The sequence below is a fragment of the Brachyhypopomus gauderio genome, chromosome 6 (genome assembly GCF_052324685.1).
Source record: "Brachyhypopomus gauderio isolate BG-103 chromosome 6, BGAUD_0.2, whole genome shotgun sequence".
In the NCBI taxonomy this organism is placed as follows: domain Eukaryota; kingdom Metazoa; phylum Chordata; class Actinopteri; order Gymnotiformes; family Hypopomidae; genus Brachyhypopomus; species Brachyhypopomus gauderio.
In genome coordinates, this window is record NC_135216.1 from 18,078,472 (window position 1) to 18,101,857 (window position 23,386).

Consider the following 23,386-nt stretch of genomic DNA (forward strand, 5'->3'; position numbering starts at 1 on the left):
TGGAAAAATAATTTTGGGCCGGATTTGGGCATGAAACTCCCGGGCTGAAAAAGTGTCCCACTCCGGCCCTGTATATATATGTCATTATTATTTAACTTATTGACTTAAGAAATAAATGAGACGGCAAATCAACATTTTAAAGCCCGTTTTAATCTTCTAGATCATCTCAACAGTTTTCTTGTGATGAGCTCTTAAACCATAAAAGTTTTTTTTTTAAAACTGCAATGGTTAAACCACTATTAAAGAATAGAAATCTTGATCCCACAATTCTTAATAATTATCGACCTATATCTAACCTTTCCTTTCTTAGCAAAATCATTGAAAAAGTAGTGTCAATCCAGTTGAATGACTATGTCAAAGTAAATCAAATAAATGACACTTTTCAATCTGGTTTCAGAGCTCTCCACAGCACTGAAACAGCCCTAGTTAAGGTAGTAAATGACTTGAGATTGAATAAGGATGCAGGCAAACTCTCAGTCCTTTTTCTGCTAGATTTAAGCGCCGCTTTTGACACCGTTGATCATGAAATACTTCTTGATCGACTACAGAGCTGGGTAGGCCTTAGTGGCTTAGTCTTAGACTGGTTTAGATCGTACCTAACTGGGCGTGATTACTATGTAGCATTAGGTACCTCTTCCTCCACACGTCAAAAAATAACTTGTGGTGTCCCCCAAGGATCAATTCTTGGGCCGTTACTATTCAACCTATATATGCTTCCATTACCACACATCATTAATAAACATGGTATTAGTTATCATCAATATGCAGATGACACTCAACTTTATATTTCGCTAGAACCTAAAGCCCTAAAATCAATTTGCTCACTGTTTGACTGCATAGATGATATACAGACATGGATGTCTGACAATTTTCTGCAGTTAAATAAACAGAAGACAGAGGTTCTTGTTCTAGGCAGTGATTCACAAAGGAATGATGTCCAGACTTATTTAAATCAAATGAATCTGAAAGCCAGACAATGTGTTAAGAACCTGGGCGTCACCTTTGATAATGAGCTCAGCTTCAAATCACACATCATGACTACATGCAAGACAGCTTACTTTCATCTTCGAAACATCACTAAGGTCCGAGATATGCTCTCTCCTGCTGACAGTGAAAAACTTGTCCATGCATTTATCACATCAAGGCTAGATTATTGTAACGCTGTTCTATCTGCTCTTCCAAAGAGCTCTATTTCGCACCTACAGCGAGTTCAGAACGCGGCTGCAAGGGTTCTGACCCGCAGGAGAAAGAGAGATCATATTACACCTGCACTCCACTCACTGCACTGGTTACCTGTCAGCTTTAGAATAGATTTTAAGGTTCTAGTCATGGTTTTTAAATGTCTTCATGGTCTTGCCCCTCTTTACCTAAGTGAAATGATGGTTAGATATGTTCCAGTCAGGTCTCTCAGGTCTTCAAACAGTAATCTACTGGTGATTCCTAAAAGCCGATTAAAGATTGGCGAGGGTGCTTTTAGCCACTATGGCCCAAAGCTCTGGAATTCTCTTCCTGAAGAGCTCAGAGGCATTTCATCCCTGCATAGTTTTAAGAGCAGTCTCAAAACATTCCTGTTTAGATCCGCTTTTAGTTAAAACTATTAAGATAGTTTCTTATCTTATTTACTTTACTTTTTATTATCTTACTTACTTCACTTTTAACTTTTTATGTTATTTTAATATTTTTATCTTTAATTTCTTTTAACATTTTCTTCTGTCTTTTTGTCTTTGTCTTATCTCCTTTTAATGTTTCTTTTATTTATACTGTAAAGCACTTTGAGTTACATGTATGTATGAAAGGTGCTATACAAATAAAGATTATTATTATTATTATTATTAAAAGTCCAAATTTGAGTACATGTTTTTATCAAAGTAAATAAAAATTATAAAATACTAAAATATTCACTATATAAATAATCTACTATCGTGGTACAATACTGTGGTAGCTGTCAGGAGAGAGGTCGTCAAACAGGAAGCACAGTAAGTTCAGCGCCTGTGGAGCCAGAACACATGACGCAGAACACAGTGTTTCAGACGCACCGTCACTGTGAAGCGCTGAGGTTCTGGTGCTGAGGTGTCTTACCTTGTTTTCACACCTGGGGTACAGAAGCGACTCCCTTACTTTCTCAAAGTCAGGCCTGTCTCTACAAACACTGGCACAAAGAGACAATACAGTTAGGGGCAGTAAGGTTGAGGGCAGTTAAGTTAGGGGCAGTAATGTTAGGAGCAGTACGGTTAGGCGCAGTACGGTTGGGGCAGTACAGTTAGGGGCAGTAATGTTAGGAGCAGTACAGTTAGGGGCAGTACGGTTGGGGCAGTACAGTTAGGGGCAGTAATGTTAGGAGCAGTACAGTTAGGGGCAGTACAGTTAGGGGCAGTAAGGTTGGGGCAGTACAGTTAGGGGCAGTAAGGTTGGGGCAGTACAGTTAGGGGCAGTAAGGTTGGGGCAGTACAGTTAGGGGCAGTACGGTTAGGGACAGTACAGTTAGGGGCAGTAAGGTTGGGGCCTTTCTTAAACAGAATTTGTTTACCATTGGCAACCTAGAAACAAAAACACAAGAATATGAACATGTTTGAGTATGAAACACATAATTTAAATAAAGTCAAATCTGTACCTTTCAAGAATTGAGTCAAAGCATGTCACAATGTTGTCCTTTTGCAGAGCAAGAATAAGACAGGGTACTTCAGCCAGAATTTCCTGGGCAGAGTGAGGAATGTATATTAAAATAGTACAAAGTAATTCACAGACAAGTTACTTCGTTATAATAATTTCAACAATAACACTTAAATGGAGAATTCACTTACGTGACCTGTTCCACCACCAGGGGGCCTCAGTAACTCAGATATATGCTTCCTTTGGTCTTTGTCTGGTTTGCATAGCCTCCCAGCCACCAGGTGGCAGCCTGTCCTCAGAAGTTGCTCCAGAAGATCCAGGTGAAGGGTCGCGCGGCTCAGCTGGAGTAGACTGGAGGGCACGATGAGGCAGGTGGTCTGGCAGAGAGCACTGCGCACTGAATCACCCGCTGGCATGGAACACAAATAACAAGACTGTCCCACTCCGCTTTACAAAGTTCACATTCAGCTCGTGAAATGTCAACCAGAATCAAGGAGACATGAGAATAGAGCAGAACACCACAGAATAGAACAGAATATTCTTAGCGTTCTGGTTAGTGACAAGGACATGAAGGTATAATGCTGAGTAGGCCCTTGCCTCCGATTTGTCCCAAGTCCTTGATGAGAGACTCGGAGAGGTTGTTCTTAGAAAACGCTGCAACAGTATGAGACTGTTCCCTCTCCAGACTACACAGGGGGTCTGAATTCAAACAGGGTATCTGAAACAGATTAATGTTCAACCACAAACTGAAACATTGCGATTACGTCTGGTGGTTTAGCTTCTGGAGGTACAGGGGAGCTTGCATACGAACACACACACACACACACACACACACCATAGCCTGCTGTACCTGCTCATACTTCATGATTGCTGTTTCTGTGCAACACAGACCCTCTGAGAACAACAGCTTCACATGCTCCACAGCCTGTTGATAAGACTCCGACCCTGAAACAGAAACCCCAAGACTCCATGGCACCAGTGTGAGACCATCCCTGTAGCTATGAGCAAGACTGGGACTATTAATACAAATGGGTATAACAATAAACGCAACTCTGCAGTGTCTCTACAGCTACTACCTTTCAGCCACTGTTAGGTTAGATTATTGAATCTAGGCTTAGCTGGGGTTATTTTTTCTTTGTTAAACACGGCTGTCTCAGAGTCCTGCTACCATAGATGGTCTTAAGCTTGTCAGATCCAAAGCCGGCCCTCCACAGGTGCTGGTCTTCGGTGCCGTCTCGAGTTGGATCATCAGAACCCAGCAAATCTAGGAGTCGTTTGATGGCGTTCACTCTCTGCAGACACAGGACCAGCGCTGGGCCGGACGTGAAGTGTTGCAACTCAGAGTCCCTCCCACAGGAGTCCTGAACACCAAACGCAGACAACACCGTATCGCTGAACACCACTGGTCGGTCACGTGAGTGTTGGGGGGTGTCACGTGTGAACGTGCCGGGAGAGAGCCAGCAACCTGGGACGCAGGCGTGTGTGTCAGCGCTTCGGCGGTCTCACGGCTGAGCGTTAGTATCCGCATGCCCGCCACGGTGAAGCCGGCCCGCTGCGTCTGTCTGAGGATTCTGCCCAGCCGCCGATTCCAGGCCCCCGGCCGCACCAGAGCCAGCGTGAACAGAGGCAGAGGCCCTGCGGAGAGAACATTAATTTGGAGTCAGGGAGAAAACGCAACCATGAGCAAACGCGGGGCTCTCCGAGTACGACATCGCTTACCTTCCGTCATGTAGCTGTAGAAACTGCTGAAGCCTGTGAATTGGAGAATGCTGTCAGCGTGCTTTCAGTGTGATGCACTTAACACTGTGGCGTGGATACATACCGCACATGCCTCCGCTTGGTGACGGCAGGAACTTCAACAACGTACGGCAGCCGTGATCTAGAAACATGAGTGAGCGTAAATATTCCAAACTAATTTGCCATGCACTGAACTGCTCTTGGGTCGAGTCGTCACCTGGGACCAGCTCGGCCTCGCTGAAGAAGACGCAGGTCTGTCTGAAGGCCACTTCAGGGGTTGATGACATCAGTACGCTGGGGTCTGCTGGGTAGTCCTGCGGCATGAGTCCCCGCAGCGTGCCGAGAGCCCGCGGCCTCCGCAGGACGCACACCAGGGCGGGGGAGGACGCCAGGGCCGTCACGCTGCTGCGCCAGCCCCGCTCGCCCACCTCAAACGGGCTCAGCTCAACGGCCTCCTGCCCAGACAGGGCAGGCAGCCACTTCAGGGCCAGCAGCTCGAATGTGCCCTGCCCCACTCCTCCGGGGCAAGATTACATGTAAAGACTCAACACTCAACTCACGTTTTACCTCCGTGCATGTGAGAAAACACTAAACCCTGCGATATGTGGCTCAGACGCCCGTGTTCCACAACCTGTGGGGGCATCGGTGCAGTACCTGCTACGACTCCCGTGAGGACTTTGTGTAGAAGACTCAAGCCCTGGTCCACGATGTGGGAACCGGTCAGTGTGAGCACCACCATCTGTTCCATGTCACTGCAGGAGGGATAACTGTGGTTCGCCAGGACCACGCGGCTGTAATCTGGAACGGTCCACATGAGCCCACCTGCCGTGTACGGATACATTCTCCATCACGTCTCTGGATACACAAACATATCTGAATTGTGTTGACACTAGCACACCCATGTACCGAGCAAGGTGAGGTGGTTTTCCATATAAGGCACAGTGTGAAAGCAGAGGTGTGGGAGTGGCTTGGCCCCGCCCACCAGCCAGGTACGGAGCACTCCCACCAGACCCTTCACGGCGAGCTCAGTCATCACGCCTTCACAGAAGACACAGAACACGCTAGCTGCTAATTTAGCCGACCCACAGACCTGGGCATCACTGCATCAAGTAGGTATATTTCACCCTCACTGTGGGGGGGGGCACCAACCTGCAGGGAGGGCGGCAGAGTGACGTAGCACATTCTCTCTCCTCAGCAGCAACACCAGGCACTGAGAGGGCATCTCCAACCCTCCTCCACCCAGTCTCATCGTAGGTGCACCGCAGAACACCGACACCTGACGCGAGAGGAGCGGCGCTTACGTGGATGATCTAGCGTAGTCTGACGTGAACGTAGGTCTTTATCTGCATGACTCTAACGTGTCTGCTCTGGGACTCACACACACAACCTGCTGCAGACGCCATTCTACTCTACGCACAGGTGCACGTTCTCCATCAGTGCTGCTGCGTGGGACTCTGCTGAGAGGTCACAGGGTCTCTGCTGGGCGTGATTACCTGCTCAGGGCCGAGCCCCAGGGACGGGGCCCTCTCACTGGGGATGTGCGCTCTCTGCAGCCCCAGCAGCTGAAAGCCTCTCTTTGCACAGGCGGAGAGCACATGGCTATAACAGCAGGGCGCGACCACTGGAGACACGAGCAGGAACACGTCCGCTGCGTGGGGGTGGGGGCGTTGGGCAGGGGGGGTGGGTCATGCTTCAGAATGTGTTCTCCAAAATTACATACCACAAGTTTTGTGTCCTGCACATGTAGTTTTAGCAGACATGGACATCGGTGCTAGTGATTCCAATAGCTGTTTAGCAATGATGATATAATAAACACAGTGAGGAGTTCTTACCTTTCGTGGTGGCGCAGAGAGCAGCAGCTGACCAGGGTTCTCCTGAGCCTGCTGTGTCAGTCCAACCCTGTACCCTGTTGTTAATATACATCCTTAAGGTGTAGTACACTTGTGTAGTGTTATCACAGCTTTGACAAACACAGTACTGCTCCAGGGCATTAGGGTCTGTGGAACTACTTACGGCTCAGCTACCACAACACCTTCCTCTGGAGCTCTCCCACCGACCCACACGGAAGATCCAATACTGTCCAGGCGCAGGGAGTGGAACAGGACTGGTCCGCGGCTGGAGGAGTGCAGAGCATTGATGGAGGCCGGGTCGGTCTTCTGGGCCAGCCGGGGGTCTGAGGGCCCAGTGATGTCCTGCCACACAGATCTGGCGTAAGGCCCTCGGATAGCCAGGACGAGCACTGCATCCTGGGAATACTCCCCTCTGCCTGTAACATGCACTGACGAACAGAAGACACCCCATTACACATGACCACAATGTAAAGCGTTAATTCTGTTAGCGCTGTGCGTCGTTTACCTCCTGTGTTGGCCAGGAGCTCATGAGAAGGGTAGGCCAAACGCAGACCACACACATCCAGCCCTGACGATAACAGGAGCTGAAGGGTGTGATGAGTAGCTAGGGGGTTGAGAAACAGTGGCCGATACGCCAAAGCAAACACCACCTGAGACAGAGACGCACAGTCACTGGTGGCCCAAGGAACAGCAGAGTGTATTTGCATGGCAAAACCAGGCGGTTGCAGTAGACTGTCGACCTCACCTCAGTGTGAGAGGGCTGAGAGGTCATGACCTCTGCCCTTTGGCATATTTGGTCCTGGGTCACGAGAGTCTGCCAGTAGAAGCCAGGATTCATTCCAAAGGCTCTCTCAACTGCCTGCAACAAAGCCCCGTGATGGAGCAAACCAACAGCTGAATATTAGTACACGTCCCAATTAATTATCAGCTCGGAAGAATAAGATTGGCAATAAGACTGCATTCTTTGGTTTGTCTTGACCTCTTTGTCAGGACTTATGGAGATGAAGCAGGAGAGACAGGAGGAACACAGAGAGATGGACGTGGGACAGCCCTGACGCTCCAGTAGCTCGTTAAGCTGGGGCAACCAGGACACCACTGTCCTCAGATGCGTGTTGGACAGGAACCTGGACACACATCCATGGAACGATGACTGACCCATTTCCGCATCTCTCCTCTGTAAAACAAACAAATAAATAAACAAATAAAGACCAACTGAAAGCTGACACACAATTCAAAAATGGAGAATATCTCTCACCATAGGTTTGAGACACTGGCTATCTTCATGAGACACAGCACAAACATAAAGCACCAAAGCGTCATCCCTCCAAAACTGCTGCAGCCCACCCACCCAGAAGGGGGCAGCGTTTCTGTCCTCTCCACTACCTTTGTTGGGCTCAGCCTGCCAGACACCAGACCGTGGGCACAGAAGCAATAAATATCACATTCAATAAAAATAAAAAAGACAAGGCAATATTCCTATAAAAAAAATCACACCTACCAAGGACATGAACCAAGCTACGAGTGAGTTATAAACGTGACACGTGTCGGAGGTGGAGGCTACAGTGTGCTTCTGTCCCTGTGATGTTTGTGCCACCACACCTGGACTGAGCAGAGACACGGTCAGGAGCAGACACTCTCTGCTGCTCACGTCTGGAGGCAGAGTGCAAAGTGATGGGAGGTTAGACCCATCCTGATAAAAGAAAAAGAAAGAAAGAAATGAAACCTACTGTTAAAAGCTACTGTGTTGAAAGACAGAGACCCAAAGGAGAAGAGCATGCTCACAGTGTTATAAAGAACATCGGTGGTCTCAGCAGCTCCCTGTTTGCCATTAGTAGATGGCTGAGGTGTGAAGGTCAACAGATGGGACAGATCCTGCTGCCGATGGGCCCTGGTCCTCTGCTCCTCCTCCTGCCCACAGCCACTGAGAAGGACACCTTGTCAGATGATGTCTTTCACATAGTCTTATGTCTCGTAAATTAACATGAGGGGGTTTTTGTATCACAGATGCAAATGTTTTTTGCAACTCCCATTCAATATTACGTTCTTTAATACTCTGTTCAAAACAAAGACATGTAAATACAGGTGAGTTGAGCTTATTGCCGAAGTGTTTATGATTTTATGGTCCGTGATGTCTCCCTACCTCTTGTGCTCTTGTATATGACCTTCTGCCTTCTTGTGAGAGGACAGCATTTCATGTACAGGTGCTGCAGTCTCACGTGCAGTTGTTGAAGATGTTGTGACCAGTCGTTTATCAGAGAGTGATGTGCCCCAGCTGGTCTGATCTACCCTAACCCCTGTGGGCTGATCTGCCCTAACCCTTGTGGTCTGATCTGCCCTAACTCCTGTGGTCTGATCTGCCCTAACCCCTGTGGTCTGATCTGCCCTAACCCCTGTGGTCTGATCTGTCTTAACCCCTGTGGTCTGATCTGCCCTAACCCCTGTGGTCTGATCTGCCCTAACCCCTGTGATCTGATCTGCCCTAACCCCTGTGGTCTGATCTGTCCTAACCCCTGTGGTCTGATCTGCCCTAACCCCTGTGGTCTGATCTGCCCTAACCCCTGTGATCTGATCTGCCCTAACCCCTGTGGTCTGATCTGTCCTAACCCCTGTGGTCTGATCTGCCCTAACTCCTGTGGTCTGATCTGTCCTAACCCCTGTGGTCTGATCTGCCCTAACTCCTGTGGTCTGATCTGCCCTAACCCCTGTGGTCTGATCTGCCCTAACCCCTGTGGTCTGATCTGTCCTAACCCCTGTGGTCTGATGTGCCCTAACTCCTGTGGTCTGATCTGCCCTAACCCCTGTGGTCTGATCTGTCTTAACCCCTGTGGTCTGATCTGTCCTAACCCCTGTGGTCTGATGTGTCCTAACACCTGTGGTCTGATCTGTCCTAACCCCTGTGATCTGATCTGCCCTAACCCCTGTGGTCTGATCTGCCCTAACCCCTGTGGTCTGATCTGTCCTAACCCCTATGGTCTGATCTGCCCTAACCCCTGTGGTCTGATGTGTCCTAACCCCTGTGGTCTGACCTGCCCTAACACCTGTGGTCTGATCTGCCCTAACCCCTGTGGTCTGATCTGTCCTAACCCCTGTGGTCTGATGTGTCCTAACCCCTGTGGTCTGATGTGTCCTAACCCCTGTGGTCTGATGTGTCCTAACACCTGTGGTCTGATCTGTCCTAACCCCTGTGGTCTGATCTGTCCTAACCCCTGTGGTCTGATGTGCCCTAACCCCTGTGGTCTGATCTGTCCTAACCCCTGTGGTCTGATCTGTCCTAAACCCTGTGATCGTTTCCCTTTGAGGTTCAGCAGGATCTCCAGGAGTTTGTGTTCTGTCACTCCTCTCACTCCTGACTCCATCTGACTCTCTTATTCTTTGAAGCAATGAACTCTTTCCTGTAAGCATCCTACAAACACACAGATAGTTATGATGGTATACTCTGTTTGAACATAAAATATTGAGAATGTTTTAAAATAGAAATGAAAATGGGGTTTTGCCTTATTTATCACCCCTTTATTTATTATTAATATATTTACATAAATATAAAAATGTTAGCTCTTAACATATTTGAAAATATTGCCCATAGTCATTTGTTTTGTAGTCCTGAGAATGGGGAATCTATGAGAAGCCGCATACCCTCTCCTTGTGAGTGCCTCTGCCTGTGTGTGTCCCACTCGCTCATCACGCAGAGCACTTGGGCACGTGTTACAAGTGGCCACTGGCTTTGTCTCGTGCTCCGTATATCGCAAATCAATATACACTGTGGGAGGATGGTCCTTTTCCAGAAGCTGCTCATTAAATGTTTTTGTCCACCCATTAGTGCTTCTGTGGAACAAACAAAAAAAATCAATTTCAGTGTTTATAATATGATGCACTTTATTTGAACTCGGTGCCTTAATGGGTGGCAGTATTTATAATATTTAATATAAATGATATGATAAAATGATAAAACTAAGATTCACAAGATTAAAACTAGAATGATCCTTCAGTTATACCTGCTATTTTTAGAGCCACTCTGCACTTTTTCAGACTCTGCTACTGACTCGATCTCCTTACGTTCCTGCTTCTTGCAGAAGGCAACCAACTGCTCCAGTATATTAACATGTTTTCTTTGACTATCATAATCTGTAACACACACACACGTATACACAAACACAATTTTATACTGTATATAGTATATATTCAGTTATGTGTAAATGTCTTAAGCCCCTATTAGATATTGTTTTAGCAGTGGTATAATGGGCATATTTAATAATTTAATAATTTTATTATGATCCAAACAGAAAACACAGGAACATATGTACACAACATAAAAACACAATTTTCTTAATGAAATGGCTTATATGGGAACAGCATATATGCCACATGTTTCGTGGCATCTCCCTTGGCACCAAGCACATCTTGAACTCTTTTGGGGAGACTGTCCTGAAGTTTTCTGAAGTCATGGCCTGGTACATCATACCATCACTCTTTCAGCACTTCAAAGTTCTGTACATTTAGTCATTAGCTGTATTTATTTCTATTTTTAAAACTATATGCAAATTTCCTGTATTTTCTGGTTGCATTCTAGTAAAGAGACTGATAAATTATTATATATGGTTTTACCATTGCTAAAACAACAAATCTAATGGTGGTCTTAGACATTTGCAAGCTACTGTACATTTTTGGACACATCCCAAGTCAAAATGGGAGGAACCACAGAGAGGGGAGGACAAAGTCAAGATCCTGTTGGTCCTTCCGATCCAGACAGATAAACAAGTAGAGACAAACTAATCAAACGGGCAGAAAATGTGGCAGTCTCAAGAGGTAGAAACGTTCAAAGAAAGCAATACAAAGAGTTGAAATAATAAATACCGAGTATGTGAAATGTTAGCACCAGAGCATACTCAAAGGAACAGTGAAAAAACTGAGATGCTCCCTCAAATTCCCAAGCCTGTGGTAGAAGGCCCACATTTGAGGAATATGATATGACCACCCAATAGAAGGGCAAGACATTTTCTTTTTTAAGAATTTAACAATTTCACTGTTCACTGAATAAGAATAAGCAAAATCAAACCTGTATATATAAAGGGCTGAACTGGTTTGTCTTGTTTCACAGTTTCATTGTGATGGCCGGGTTGTTTAAGGGATCGAAGAATATCATCCAGATCCCAGTTCTCCAGGGGCTGTTGAGAGATGCATTATTGTTTTCCGAGTACTCCTACAGGGGGCTTTAAGTGGCTTCTATTAGGATTTAATTATACAACTAACTCACCTCTAAAGACAAAATTGGGAGCGGCTGGGAATTTAGCATCACCTTCCTTTCTGTAAGATGTGTTCTACACACCTCCCCTCTGGATTTCCTCTGTGATCTCTTGTTTTGGGGAAACCCATCTGAAGTGCAGCCTCTTTCATCAGCATCCTTGTCACTGTCACATTCATTCACAAGGTCTTTGCCAAGTGGCTTCGAGTTGTCCACATATTGGCTAGTTGTGCTTTCTGGTTTAGTCGAGTTGATAGTGGGGACCTCAAGTTCAGGACCCATAGTTTGAGCCAATTGGTCTCTGTGCTCTGCAGGTCTAAGATCATCGTTTTGGTCCCCTAATCCGCCATCACTCGAGTACAAAAATGGCTGTTTTACTGACTTGAGGAGGTCCTGTTTGATGGGGAGAAACACATGAAGGACTACCAGGAGTTTTCTGTCTCACACACACATAAATATCCATCCATGCACACACCTCAATGTCAGGTTCCTCCAATGACATGCAATTGAGGTCGAGTTCTATCCCTTCGGGAAACCTGAAAACTGATGGTCGCTGATAAACTGAAATGTCTTCTTCATTGTCTGACTGCAGAATAAAATATGTTTAATTAAAAGCAAGATTTACAATCAAACAAACAAACCACTTTTTAGTTATTCAAAAATTGTACAACAAATAAAGCAATCTAAAAAAAATAGTAACCCTATTTAAAGTTACCTAGGTTGTTAAGTTACTAGCCTAAAATTAATTATCTAGCTAGAAAAGGTAGTTAACTAAATTAACAAGCTAGTTAATCAATAATTTTTAGTTAACTGTTATCTGTTATGAAGTTATCTAACTAGATTAACGTCAGTTCAACTAACGTTAGCTTGACAGGCACTTCATTTCAGGCTAGGCTGCTATGCTAATTCCAGTTGTCTAGCTAACCTATACAACATTATTTACTTACTGAGGACGACAAGTCAGAGTCAATTGAAGGTATTTGTGATTTTATGCTGTCAAAAAAAGAACTATTCTGCATTTTCGGACACGGTTCTTTTGTCTTTATCTATAGCCAGCTAACCAGCAAATACTAGTAAAGCTTGTTTGAAGCCATGTAGTCGGTTACCATGAAAACGGGACGCCTTCAAACCACACGTGAGCTCGCACGCGGTCAATAAAATTACTTAATCGAGTTAATAGAAGCGTTTAATATGCTAAAGTATGTGTATGTATATATTCTCCCATTTCAGCACAGGAAACCAGTCACACGCCTTCGTGAATTTATTAACACTGATCATCGGTATGATTCTGATTAAGCAGATAATTAAAATGTGCATTTACATCTAGCCTATGTTTGTTGGATTGATGGAATTGATGGAGGATCCCATGGAGGATTGATGGATGATTCGGGACAGTTATTAATCACGGATATTGAATTAATGGAATTGTGAGGGCATCAGTATTATTTGGATCTGGGCAACATATGACACAGTTGTTGTAGTGGTTGACCTGCGGGTCATTTCTGACACTGGAGGCTTTGAGGTGTCACATGGCTGTAAACATCTGGTAGTCTTCTGTGCCATCATTCTATGCGGTCTGTGGGCTGCAAGTAGGCTATGTGTTGGACGCATACCAGCTTGGGGACACACCAAATGTGCTATCTGGGATGATGTGCTGCAAATTCAATGTGTAGTGTAAAATGCCACTGAAAGGTTAGCAATGAAATAATCACAAATCATTAGTTTTTTTTTATGCTCCATTATTTCTGTCAAATGTAGCCTAAATGTACAGGCTGTTTAATGTTTTGATTTAAAGCATATCCATGTGAAAATAAATAAATAGATAAATTAAATTGAAAGTTTTAAATAGATTTGTATCTATTTTTCTGTAATATGAAACTGGACAGATTTGCTCCTATTTGGTCTGGATTTGTCAGTCTCCATGTTGTTCTCTCCTGCTCTTGTGAATATTTATTCAGTGGAGGAAACCAAACACAATCTGTTTATTCTGATAGATATACCTGATGTTGCATGAACAGTTACTGTCTAAAGGAGGTTATGTGAAATACCTGAGCAGATTTAAACAGAAGCTGTTCTACATTTTTTACATTGTCATTAATCCTAAAATAATGAATCCCATACCCATATCTGACCCTCACCATTCCAACACACCTGACTGAAAATACTTTTAATAAAAACTCAGAGTAAACATAGACCTTCAACATCTGTCCTGTATCACTGCTAATGATTAACAAACAAGAGGGAAGAAAGTATTGTGATAAGGTCTATTTGGACACAGAAATTACATGTAGAGTCCATAATGGGAAATGTCTACACATCTTTTCCCAACACACATCTTTATTTGAATCAGGCCACAAACTTGTCCTTAATATAATACATGAAGTGTTAGTTCCACAAAGTTTAAATGCAGAGGTTAATACATTCTGATCAAGGCACGTTTTCAGCAGTGAGAGTAGTAGTAGTAGTAGTGAGTTATGTGGCTTAGAGAAAACCTAAATGTTCAGTACGAGAGAAGAAAGTGCAGTTTCAAAGGCAGTACATTTAAATATTCACACTTAAATCATAATAATTTGTTGTGCTTGTGCAAGCAGTGTGTGAACTTAGCAGTCCAAAAACTGGTTGCTCTTCACATCCCGCAGGTCTAGTCCAGCAAGAATGGGAGGGCTGGTGCAGGTGATGTTATTATAGATAGTGATGAGGGACAGAGGCTCTTCGCCCTCGGCCAGAGTCTCCACCTGCCGTGGAACAACGTGTGGCTTCTGCATGCTGAAGTCTTTGAAAGATTTAGCAGTGCAGTCACATTTCCAGAGGTTACCTGAGAGCCAAAGTTGGTCCAAACTGTTGGGAATGGAGGGAGGGAGGGTGGTCAGCATATTGTCCTTCAGGTTGAGGTACCGCAGCTGTGGCACCATGTGCAACGTCGCATTGAGAAGAACCTCCAGCTTATTCCCAGAGACGTCCAGCCATGAAAGGTGCTGCAGTGGTAGAAGAACTTCTGAAGCGAGGTGGCGAAGCAGATTGTTCGACAGTAGAAGATAGTCGAGATTTTTTAGGCCATTAAAGGTGTGGGAGGAAAGGGTAGTTAGTTTATTAAATCTTAGGTCAAGCTGTTGAAGTCCTGGAAGCTCCACAAAACTCTGACGCTCCACCACAGAGATGTTGTTGTACTGCAGGAAAAGTCGACGCAGGCCTGTCAGACCAGTAAAGCTTTGGGTGGAAATTTTGGTCAGACAGCCCTTGTCCAGATGGATGCTGTGCAGTTTTGACAGGCCTTTAAACACCTGGTCTGGTAGAGTGCGAAAACAGCTTCCAGTGAGTTTGATGACTGCCAAGTGACTGAGACCTGTGAAGGTGCCCATGCGTGCCTCCTGTAGCCTGTTGTGTTCTAAGTTGAGCACCTCAAGATGGTTCAGTCCATCAAAAACTCTCTCTCCCAAGGCTCGAATCTGGTTATGGCAAAGACAGAGTTCTTCAAGGTACTGGAGATCACGGAAGGTGCCCGGCCTCAGGCTGTTTATTGTGTTGTTAGACAGCCGAAGAACATGTAGACTAAGGAGACCGAGGAATGTGTCATCAAGAATCACAGAAATCCGATTTCTGCTCAGGTCCAGCCATCTCAGGGACTTCATGCCCCCAAATGCTCTAGGTGCCACGGTCACAATCTGATTCTGAGCAAGATAAAGCTTCTGTAACTTTGAAAGTTTCAGGAAGACGTTTGCTTTAATGACTCTCAGATAGTTTCCAGTCAGATCCAGCTCCTTTAGCTCTGTAAGACCCTGAAACAGCTGTGGCTGTAGATAAGCCAGGCGATTCCCAGCTAGCACTAACTCCCGTAACCCATGTAAGTCCTGAAATCCCGTCTCAGGAAGAACTGCAATGGAGTTCCATCCTAGGTTTAGTAACCACACATGAGAGAGTCCGGCAAACAACTTCTCATCTATACGAGACAGTTGATTGTAGTGTAGATTCAGGGAAGCAATGCTACGGGTGTTCTGGAAGACTGTGGCAGGTAAAGACCGGAGATTGTTTCTCTCTAGGTGTAGGTGAGCGAGAGCTTGTAGTCCTCTGAACACCTGGGACTCGAGGTTTGACAGTTGGCCACCTTGTAGGTTCAAGAAATCCAGATTGCTCAAGTTTTTAAATGATTCTGCAGGCAGAGTAGTAAACAGGTTCCCGTCCAGCCATAACGAACGTGTAGATGCAGGAATGTCTCGAGGAACCTGGGTCAGGTTCCGTGAACTGCAGTAGACACTGAGTTCTGTGGTATAGTCGTCATAGATACAGGTGCAGAATTTCGAGCAGGGTACTGGTTCCTCCGTGGGCTGATCATCCTCCATGACAGTGTCTGCCTGCACCAGTGCGGTAACCAGCGCCCATACCAACACCAGTGTAGAGAACTGCATGCCTGATGGGAAAGAAACACAGCTGCCGTCCTCAGTGGAATGTTAGCACTAAAGGTTTCACACAATTTAAATGTTTCAAATCATTTACGTAATAATTTCTTTAAGAAATTCTTCCATTGACTTCTCCAACATTAATACATATTTGTTCTATAGTTGTTTAAGCATTGTTCTAAATTTGAGTTTCAACGTTTAAAAATCAAAAAAGTATGTTTTCTGAACCTTAGCAATTCACTAAAGGAGCAGATTGTTTAGTTTGCCATGTTTCTCAGTGTTTTACCTGTAGTCTCTGTAGTCTTGAGCGGTCCGACAGACATTCACTGGAATGGTGGCGTGTGTGTGTGACAAACCCTAGTCTTACACCCCACACACACAGAGCCCATGAGTTAACCTGTTCATGTCCTCTCACACAGTCTCCTACATGTTCATTCATGATTGACCATAATCAAACTTCTATAACACAGCCCATCATAACAAGGAAATGTATTTCCACAGCCTAACATCTTCATCATGAAAGCATTCATTTTGAAAGCATATTAACTGAATCACACTGGGGTTTGTGTTAAAAACAAGAATAACAAGAATACTTGCAATAAAAGAATATAAAGTATTTGCCCTTAGTTTCACACAGGAATATGCAACATATTGTGATGCAATGTGTTAACATAGCAGAACATTTCTTCTCTCCTTAGTCTGCATCAAGGACCAGTATAACACAGTATTGTTAGACTTTTACTTTGGTCCTGTTCGGTGCTTCCTGGAAACTCACAGACCTGGACCAGTTCCAAGAGATAGCAGAACGAGCAGAGGACACTTACGTTTAACGCCCCACAGCAGGATGGACGGACATGAACTTTGGAATGCTTTTGGCAAAAAGACAAGGCATTCCATTCATCTTTTTTCATTCTTTCATTCTTTATCTCTCTCTTTCTTTCTTTCTAGCAAGCACTAAATCCAGTTTTTTTCTATTATCAAACATGGGACGTAAAGTCAGTTTAGGTCATGCAGCTATTATTTTTTCTTTTGAGATAAACTTGCCTGCATTTTAAATACAATAATAAACACGAGTCCAGACTGGCAGCATGTGCATTTATAGATTTAATTATATGCCTATAAATGCTTGCAGTGCCGTAGGACGTAGTCTACAACTTTACTACCTGGCACGGCGCCAGTAATTGTGCGTACAACGTAGTTTCTTGTAGTGGGTAGTGAGTAGTGAGTGTAGGCTTAGAAATAACTGAACGTCGGCAGATGAAAATGTACTAACATTAAATGATCAGTAGAGGGCAGTGTAGCATCAACGCTCCATCCTGTTGCTTTTGTGAAAGTTTAAGATGCTCAAAGATGCTGTATGTTTCAGGATGTATTTAGCAAATATTATTACCATAATGTTATAGTTCATGTTATAGAAATGTCTGGAAAATTTTTTAAATGGACTATTAATACTTTAATATATAATTATACGTTTATAGTGAACAATACATAAACTTATGTAAAGGATTACTAACTATAAACAACAGCAAGCAACAATAACAATAAATAATAAAAACACTTATAGTAATGGCAATAGTAGTAAACAATACATAATAATAAATGTTGATATGTGATATTAATTACAATAAATATATGACCAGTCATGTGTTTACACTAAAAATGAGGAGTGTTAATGGAATAAATGTGGAATGTGTGGATACTGTGTGATAGTCTTCTGTCAATGAAGACCACCCAACTGTATGAATTTCCATCTAAATGAATCTGCAGTAACTGATTAATCGGACTGATAGTGTTGGATGTACGGAAGCAGGGTTTGGGGTCATTGAGTTTTTCCTGAAAATGTCAATTGTCATGTGTTTTCTATAGCTGTATCATTGCCACTACCACTACACACATACCTAGATTTTAACTTCACCCACTGGTGAATTTTTAAATATTTTATACATGTCCCATCTATATGTGGCCGTGTGCTCGGCGAAACTGTGAACTGTGGAGGTGATTTTACCTGCAGTGGAGCTTCAAGGACTTGACAGCTCCTTTCCTATGGAACACACACCCCCATTAACACTCAACTTCATGGCCATGGTTTCAAGGTGACCCCGTTGAGGACGTTGGTGTAGTAGAGGCTCCCTCACAGCAAACGAGACTCCAGCGTCTCCGCCCTGAACACACCTCCAGTCCTGAACACACCTCCAGTCCTGAACACACCTCCAGCCCTGAACACACCTCCAGCCCTGAACACACCTCCAGTCCTGAACACACCTCCAGCCCTGAACACACCTCCAGTCCTGAACACACCTCCAGTCCTGAACGCTGCTGGCATCCACAGGGGCCGATTACACCAGATCAGCCCGTGCGCCCTTCTCAGTTTAATTATGTATTATCGACACATTCTGGGAACTAATATACTGCATGTGAGAGATGTGCTAGACTGAGCGACCAGCGAGAATCTCTCAGATAGAGTGCACAAGGAACGGTGCCCCTTCGGAACATCCTGTTATGTGAGCCCAGGATAAATTAAGGTTTCCTACGACGAGGGCAAAACTCTGGTCCGTGTGCAGCTCCTGCCGCCCTGTCTGAACCCAGATGAGCGGCTCCACGTCCTTTTGAGCTTCGGAAAATGAAATAATGATTATAAATACAAACAAGCAACGCAAATCATTTTTTTAGCGAGATGGTGTAAATGCAGGCGTGATGCATGTTTTTGACAGAAGCCTTCCATTAGTGTTCTGTGCCAATCACGCCATGCACATCCCAGTTCAGTTTTACTAACTTTGCAATGTTAGTTAGGGAATAGCAACATTGTTGTTGAACACAAATGTTGTTAGGGAATAGCAACATCTATCTATCTATCTATCTATCTATCTATCTATCTATCTATCTATCTATCTATCTATCTATCTATCTATCTATCTATCCATCCATCCATCCATCCATCCATCCATCCATCCATCCATCCATCCATCCATCTATCTATCTATCTATCTATCTATCTATCTATCTATCTATCTATCTATCTATCTCACATTATTTCATTAACGTAAAAGGCTATGAGAGTCAGAAAGCGGTCATGAAAACTAAATTCATCATTCTGAGTCTGAAAACGGAAGTAATCGAATTTGTTTATGATAGTTTTTATTAGTTATTAGATTAGAATTACCGCCTTGTCATAACAGTCACATAGTCGTATGCACATGGGGGTAGGCCAGCACTAAGCACTGGGGGTTAATCTGCTCCAGTGTTCCTTTTAATGATGACGGCTCCCCAGACGAACAGCCTTAATTGGCTCGTTTCCCCATGCACTCGACGAGACTAAAAAGTTTTCGACACCGGGCTCATCAGGCGGTGTCGGTGTCTGCGACGTCTGCAGCACTCGGCACACGGCGGCGGGGCGAGAGCTCACCGGCAGGCGCAACATTTATCGCCTCCTGCGCGCGGAGGACGGCGATGAGCAGGGCCTGAGGGTGCGGTGTCACTCGTTGTTAGGAGCAACTGTTGCTCGGGCTGCAGCTCCTCCTCGCGCCGCGGCGCCGTCTCCGCCAGCTGTCTGTCAATGGCGCGCGCACGCCTGTCGCTCTCCTGCTGGGCTCGGGGGGTTTCATCAGCGGTGGTGTTTTTTTCGCCTCCGTCGTGCCGGAGGGCTTAACTCTGGCACGATTCGGGGCTCTCTATATGACACGCGCCAGGCTGACACCAGCAGTGAACCGTGTCGAATTGGAACCACAGCAAACACGTGCGCTTCTAAATGTATAAAACCTCCCCAAGAACTTCGCAGGGAGGCCGCTGAGTTACTTATAGTGTTCTAGTGACGTACACTTTCATCTCCAGCCTAATTAAAGAAAAACGTAGATTCTTCTGTATTTACAGTACACAGCTCCTCAAGGACTTGTAAGATATTATAGTTTTAAAAATGGAAAGTGCTCCCTGAGGAAAGCCAGTTATAGAAGCAAAAACTGATGACTGAGAAATCAACCCTCCGATCTACAGTCATTTTGGTAATTTTATCTCCAATCTTGAAATGGCGGTTGTCTCCGCTGTGCAGTGAGCATATTTGAATCAGATACACATTATATCCTGAATAGCAGGCTGAAATGTCCCAGCATGCATCACAGACATGGGCTTTGATCTAAAATAATGATTGTTTAGTGATGTTATAGAATGCAAACATATAATTTTAGTAGAACATATTGTTTACTCTTTGTGAGCAATTATCAAAGAACATGACTCATGTACGAGTATAACCTTTGTTTCCTATGACATCTCTACCTCCCTTGCTGCATCATGGCAACCCTGTTAGCTGCAGCATCATGGCAGATCAGGTGGGAGAGGGAAAGCTCTAGAAGTAGACCTGCCGCCCGCAAACTGCTGGATTAACCTGGCTCCTCTCACGTGTGGCTCCTCTCACGTGTGGCTCCTCTCACGTGTGGCTCAAGGCCGACTTTGGTCCATGGAACCGCTGATAAAAGAACACTTTAATCCTGCATGACAATTTTGCACTAGACATTTGAACCCGATATTCAGGGGTTTAGAATTAACAGTGCTCTCGCAGATGATGGGTAATGACATGTTGAATCTTTTTAGAGGTTAGCATATAAAATTAAAAGGCTACTGAGAACACTTTAGAACAGAAAAGCCCCCTGGATTAATGTTGATAGCCATGGGTTTACAGCACTTACCCAACACTTTCTTTCAGAGGCATCTAATTTAATCACCCTCTCCCCCAAAAACCTTGAGTGTTATATTGTATTCATTAGACTGACTTAATGATACCAAAACCTTGATGCACTTTTCATTTAGCAAAGATAACGTTCCTTAATCTGTTTAGATCTTGTTCCCAATCTCAATCCAGCCTTTGTTCCTCTTCAGATCATTGGGATTTATAATCTTTCCATTGTTTTCACCCACTATTATTTTCCATGCTTTAAGCCATCATTTCTTTTGTAAATCCATCTGCTGTGTTACATGTTTGAAGCCACTCTGTTTTTAATCTTTTTATACTAATAATCTTAATCCTTTGTGATGATTTCCAAAGGCTTTGTTCCACCACAAATTATGAAGATTATCTTAGAATGATCCAGATTTGGATTACAGTAATGTCTTTATTAAGCCTGTGAACATGTAATTTGTTCTGATCATCTTGGATGTCTCTGCTGCCTTTGACACAATTTACCACAATATTCTTTTTTCCACCCTCTCTAGTCCAGTCCTCATTGACTCAGTCTGCATGGGAATGGGTATCGAGTGGCATGCAGGGGGTCCTTATGTGTTCTTCACAGGGTGTTCCACAAGGATCAGTCCTTGGACCTTTTCTATTTTCTCTGTATTCTGGCTCTCGAGGAGATGTAACATCACATAGCTTCTCCAGCCACATCTATGCTGACAACTCTAAATTCATTCTCTCCTTCCTCTATCATACTGATTCAGATCTCAGCGTGCCTGTCTGACATAACGTCTGGATGGCAGCCCCTCATCTGAAGCTGAATCTCAGTACAATTGAGCTGTTACATATTCCTGATGACACCTCCTCCTGCCATAATTCTGTCATCTCCTTTGAGAATTCTGTGATCTTGGAGATGTAAGGATGCAAGAAAATTCAATGAATTTCTTCATCATCTTGTATAAGTAGGCATCCTTGTGTTACCAGCATGACTACCACATGCAAGGTCTGTGACATCAAGAAGATCCATTCATGACCCTCACCCCACCAGGTGATCTGTGTTTTACAGTGTATCCTTGTGCTGTTAGTGGAATTATTGTATTTCCATTTTAAATGTTTTTAACTTTGGTTTGTCCAAAGTATGTTATTGTATCTGTGAACTCAATTGGTAAGCACGTTGTGATTTTGCTTATAATAAGCAAAATAATAAGCTATTTGTTACTCCTAGAGAAACGTCTCAGTTGCCTGTTCTGACCGTTGTGACTGGACTCTTGGCATTACTTCTTACACATGCCGCTCGACCTTCACAGGTGACCCAGAAAGGATTTTCAATCATTCCAAGTTCACACACATCACTGCATTGCTGTGTTCTCTTTAGTGGCTTCCTGTAGTTGCCTTCAAACCAAAAACAGACCCACCCCCTCCTACCTGTCTCATCTCACACATTCACACCCTTTGTTCTTCAAGCACAGTTCATCCTGATCCTCCAACCCTTGAGATGCATGAAGAAGTTACTTATACCACACCTTCATCAGACCCCGAGGTCACTGTGCAATCAACACACAGCTTTTACAACCAATCAGCACACCAGTGGAAGAATATATACACTATATTGCCAAAAGAATTTGCTCACCCATCCAAATAATCGGAATCAGGTGTTTCAATCACTTCCATGGACACAGGTCTATAAAATTAAGCACCTAGGCATGTAGACTGTTTTTACAAACATTTGTGAAAGAATGGATCGCTCTCAGGAGCTCAATGAATTCCAGCATGGAACTGTGATAGGATGCTTCTCCGTCTGGCAATCTGATGGATGAGTCAGGGTTTGGCGGTTACCAGAACCAAGACACATTTCATTACATTTACATTTACGGCATTTAGCAGACGCTCTTATCCAGAGCGACTTTTAAAGTGCTTTGCATCCGATCACAGAATTCATCCTAGGAAATAGTACGGATAGGCCAGAATTCAAGATACCATTGACACCACCTAACAATTGATCAACAGTACCTCACCATTGCAAGACTTCAAACAGGATGTTCTCAGAAGGAAGTGGCCACTGAGCTTAGAGTGTCACAGAGTGTCATCAGGAGGTTGCAACAGAGATACAGAGAGACTGGAAGAGTCACAGAAAGGCACAGAAGTGGACGTCCTTTGGCCACATCCCACACTGATGATGCTTCATTGTGAACAGAGCCCTGCGGAAGCGGATGATTAATGCCACACAAGTACAGGCACATTTAAGTGAGGTGAGAGGCACCCAAGTGTCATGTCAGATAATTCAGAACCATTTACATCAGAGTGGTATGTGTGCTAGATGACCTGCAAGGGCACCTGACCACACCACCAAACACAGGTGTCTTCGTCAGAGAGCATTTACACTGGACCAGGGCCCACTGGGCCTCAGTGCTGTTCACTGACGAAGGGCAATTCACGCTGAGCAGAGCTTTTGTTGGGCCATACCCACCACTGTTGTTGGGCCATACCCACCACTGTTGTTGGGCTATACCCACCACTGTTGTTGGGCTATACCCACCACTGTTGTTGGGCCATACCCACCACTGTTGTTGGGCCATACCCACCACTGTTGTTGGGCCATACCCACCACTGTTGTTGGGCTATACCCACCACTGTTGTTGGGCCATACCCACCACTGTTGTTGGGCTATACCCACCACTGTTGTTGGGCTATACCCACCACTGTTGTTGGCTTTTGTTTCAGTAAGATGAGATGAGTGGAAATCACCACTGCTAATTAAATGTCCTACTGTCATGATCACTGAAATATCACTGTAGTGTGAACTTTTAATGTTTTCCATAAATTTTAAATATCCCTAAATTGAGGGAGTGTGTGTGTGTGTGTGTGTGTGTGTGTGTGTGTGTGTGTGTGTGTGTGT

The 23,386-nt window shown here is 44.4% G+C and overlaps 2 protein-coding genes across 3 annotated transcripts; both read right to left on the bottom strand.

The window, feature by feature from the left end:
- Positions 1-228: 228 nt before the first annotated feature.
- On the bottom strand, positions 229-12,538 carry LOC143517131 (dynein axonemal assembly factor 8). Of its 2 annotated transcripts, none has more exons than XM_077009291.1 (30): positions 12,384-12,538; positions 11,912-12,022; positions 11,449-11,829; positions 11,251-11,359; positions 10,190-10,319; positions 9,831-10,019; positions 8,338-9,600; positions 7,980-8,118; positions 7,696-7,887; positions 7,453-7,596; positions 7,177-7,371; positions 6,943-7,056; positions 6,703-6,847; positions 6,361-6,625; positions 6,180-6,253; positions 5,841-5,995; positions 5,497-5,623; positions 5,254-5,385; positions 5,002-5,169; positions 4,565-4,861; positions 4,433-4,489; positions 4,330-4,362; positions 4,076-4,245; positions 3,779-3,971; positions 3,461-3,555; positions 3,208-3,328; positions 2,802-3,019; positions 2,612-2,694; positions 2,080-2,149; positions 229-1,989 (listed from the first exon to the last, which is right to left on the bottom strand). In XM_077009291.1, the coding sequence occupies exons 1-30, from the start codon at positions 12,453-12,455 to the stop codon at positions 1,918-1,920; spliced, it is 5,514 nt and encodes a 1,837-aa protein (XP_076865406.1). In that variant the 5' UTR covers positions 12,456-12,538; the 3' UTR covers positions 229-1,917. The 2 variants fall into 2 exon arrangements, with proteins under 2 accessions (XP_076865406.1, XP_076865405.1); XM_077009290.1 differs by having other exon boundaries at positions 4,565-4,864.
- A 1,255-nt stretch (positions 12,539-13,793) lies between these two features.
- On the bottom strand, positions 13,794-16,228 carry igfals (insulin-like growth factor binding protein, acid labile subunit). The gene is made up of 2 exons (XM_077007812.1): positions 16,117-16,228; positions 13,794-15,841 (listed from the first exon to the last, which is right to left on the bottom strand). The coding sequence occupies exons 1-2, from the start codon at positions 16,151-16,153 to the stop codon at positions 14,037-14,039; spliced, it is 1,842 nt and encodes a 613-aa protein (XP_076863927.1). The 5' UTR covers positions 16,154-16,228; the 3' UTR covers positions 13,794-14,036.
- Between the last annotated feature and the right edge of the window lie 7,158 nt (positions 16,229-23,386).

Excerpts from the sequence above, each read along its gene's own strand:
- LOC143517131 (XM_077009290.1), bottom strand. The coding sequence starts at position 12,455 with ATGCAGAATAGTTCTTTTTTTGACAGCATAAAATCACAAATACCTTCA. Across the intron at positions 9,601-9,830 it reads GAGGCACTCACAAGGAGAGG|GATGCTTACAGGAAAGAGTT; the intron begins GTATGCGGCTTC and ends GTGTGTTTGTAG. Across the intron at positions 2,150-2,611 it reads TTTGACTCAATTCTTGAAAG|TGTTTGTAGAGACAGGCCTG; the intron begins GTACAGATTTGA and ends TCTTTGTGCCAG.
- igfals (XM_077007812.1), bottom strand. The coding sequence starts at position 16,153 with ATGTCTGTCGGACCGCTCAAGACTACAGAGACTACAG. Across the intron at positions 15,842-16,116 it reads CAAGACTACAGAGACTACAG|GCATGCAGTTCTCTACACTG; the intron begins GTAAAACACTGA and ends CTTTCCCATCAG.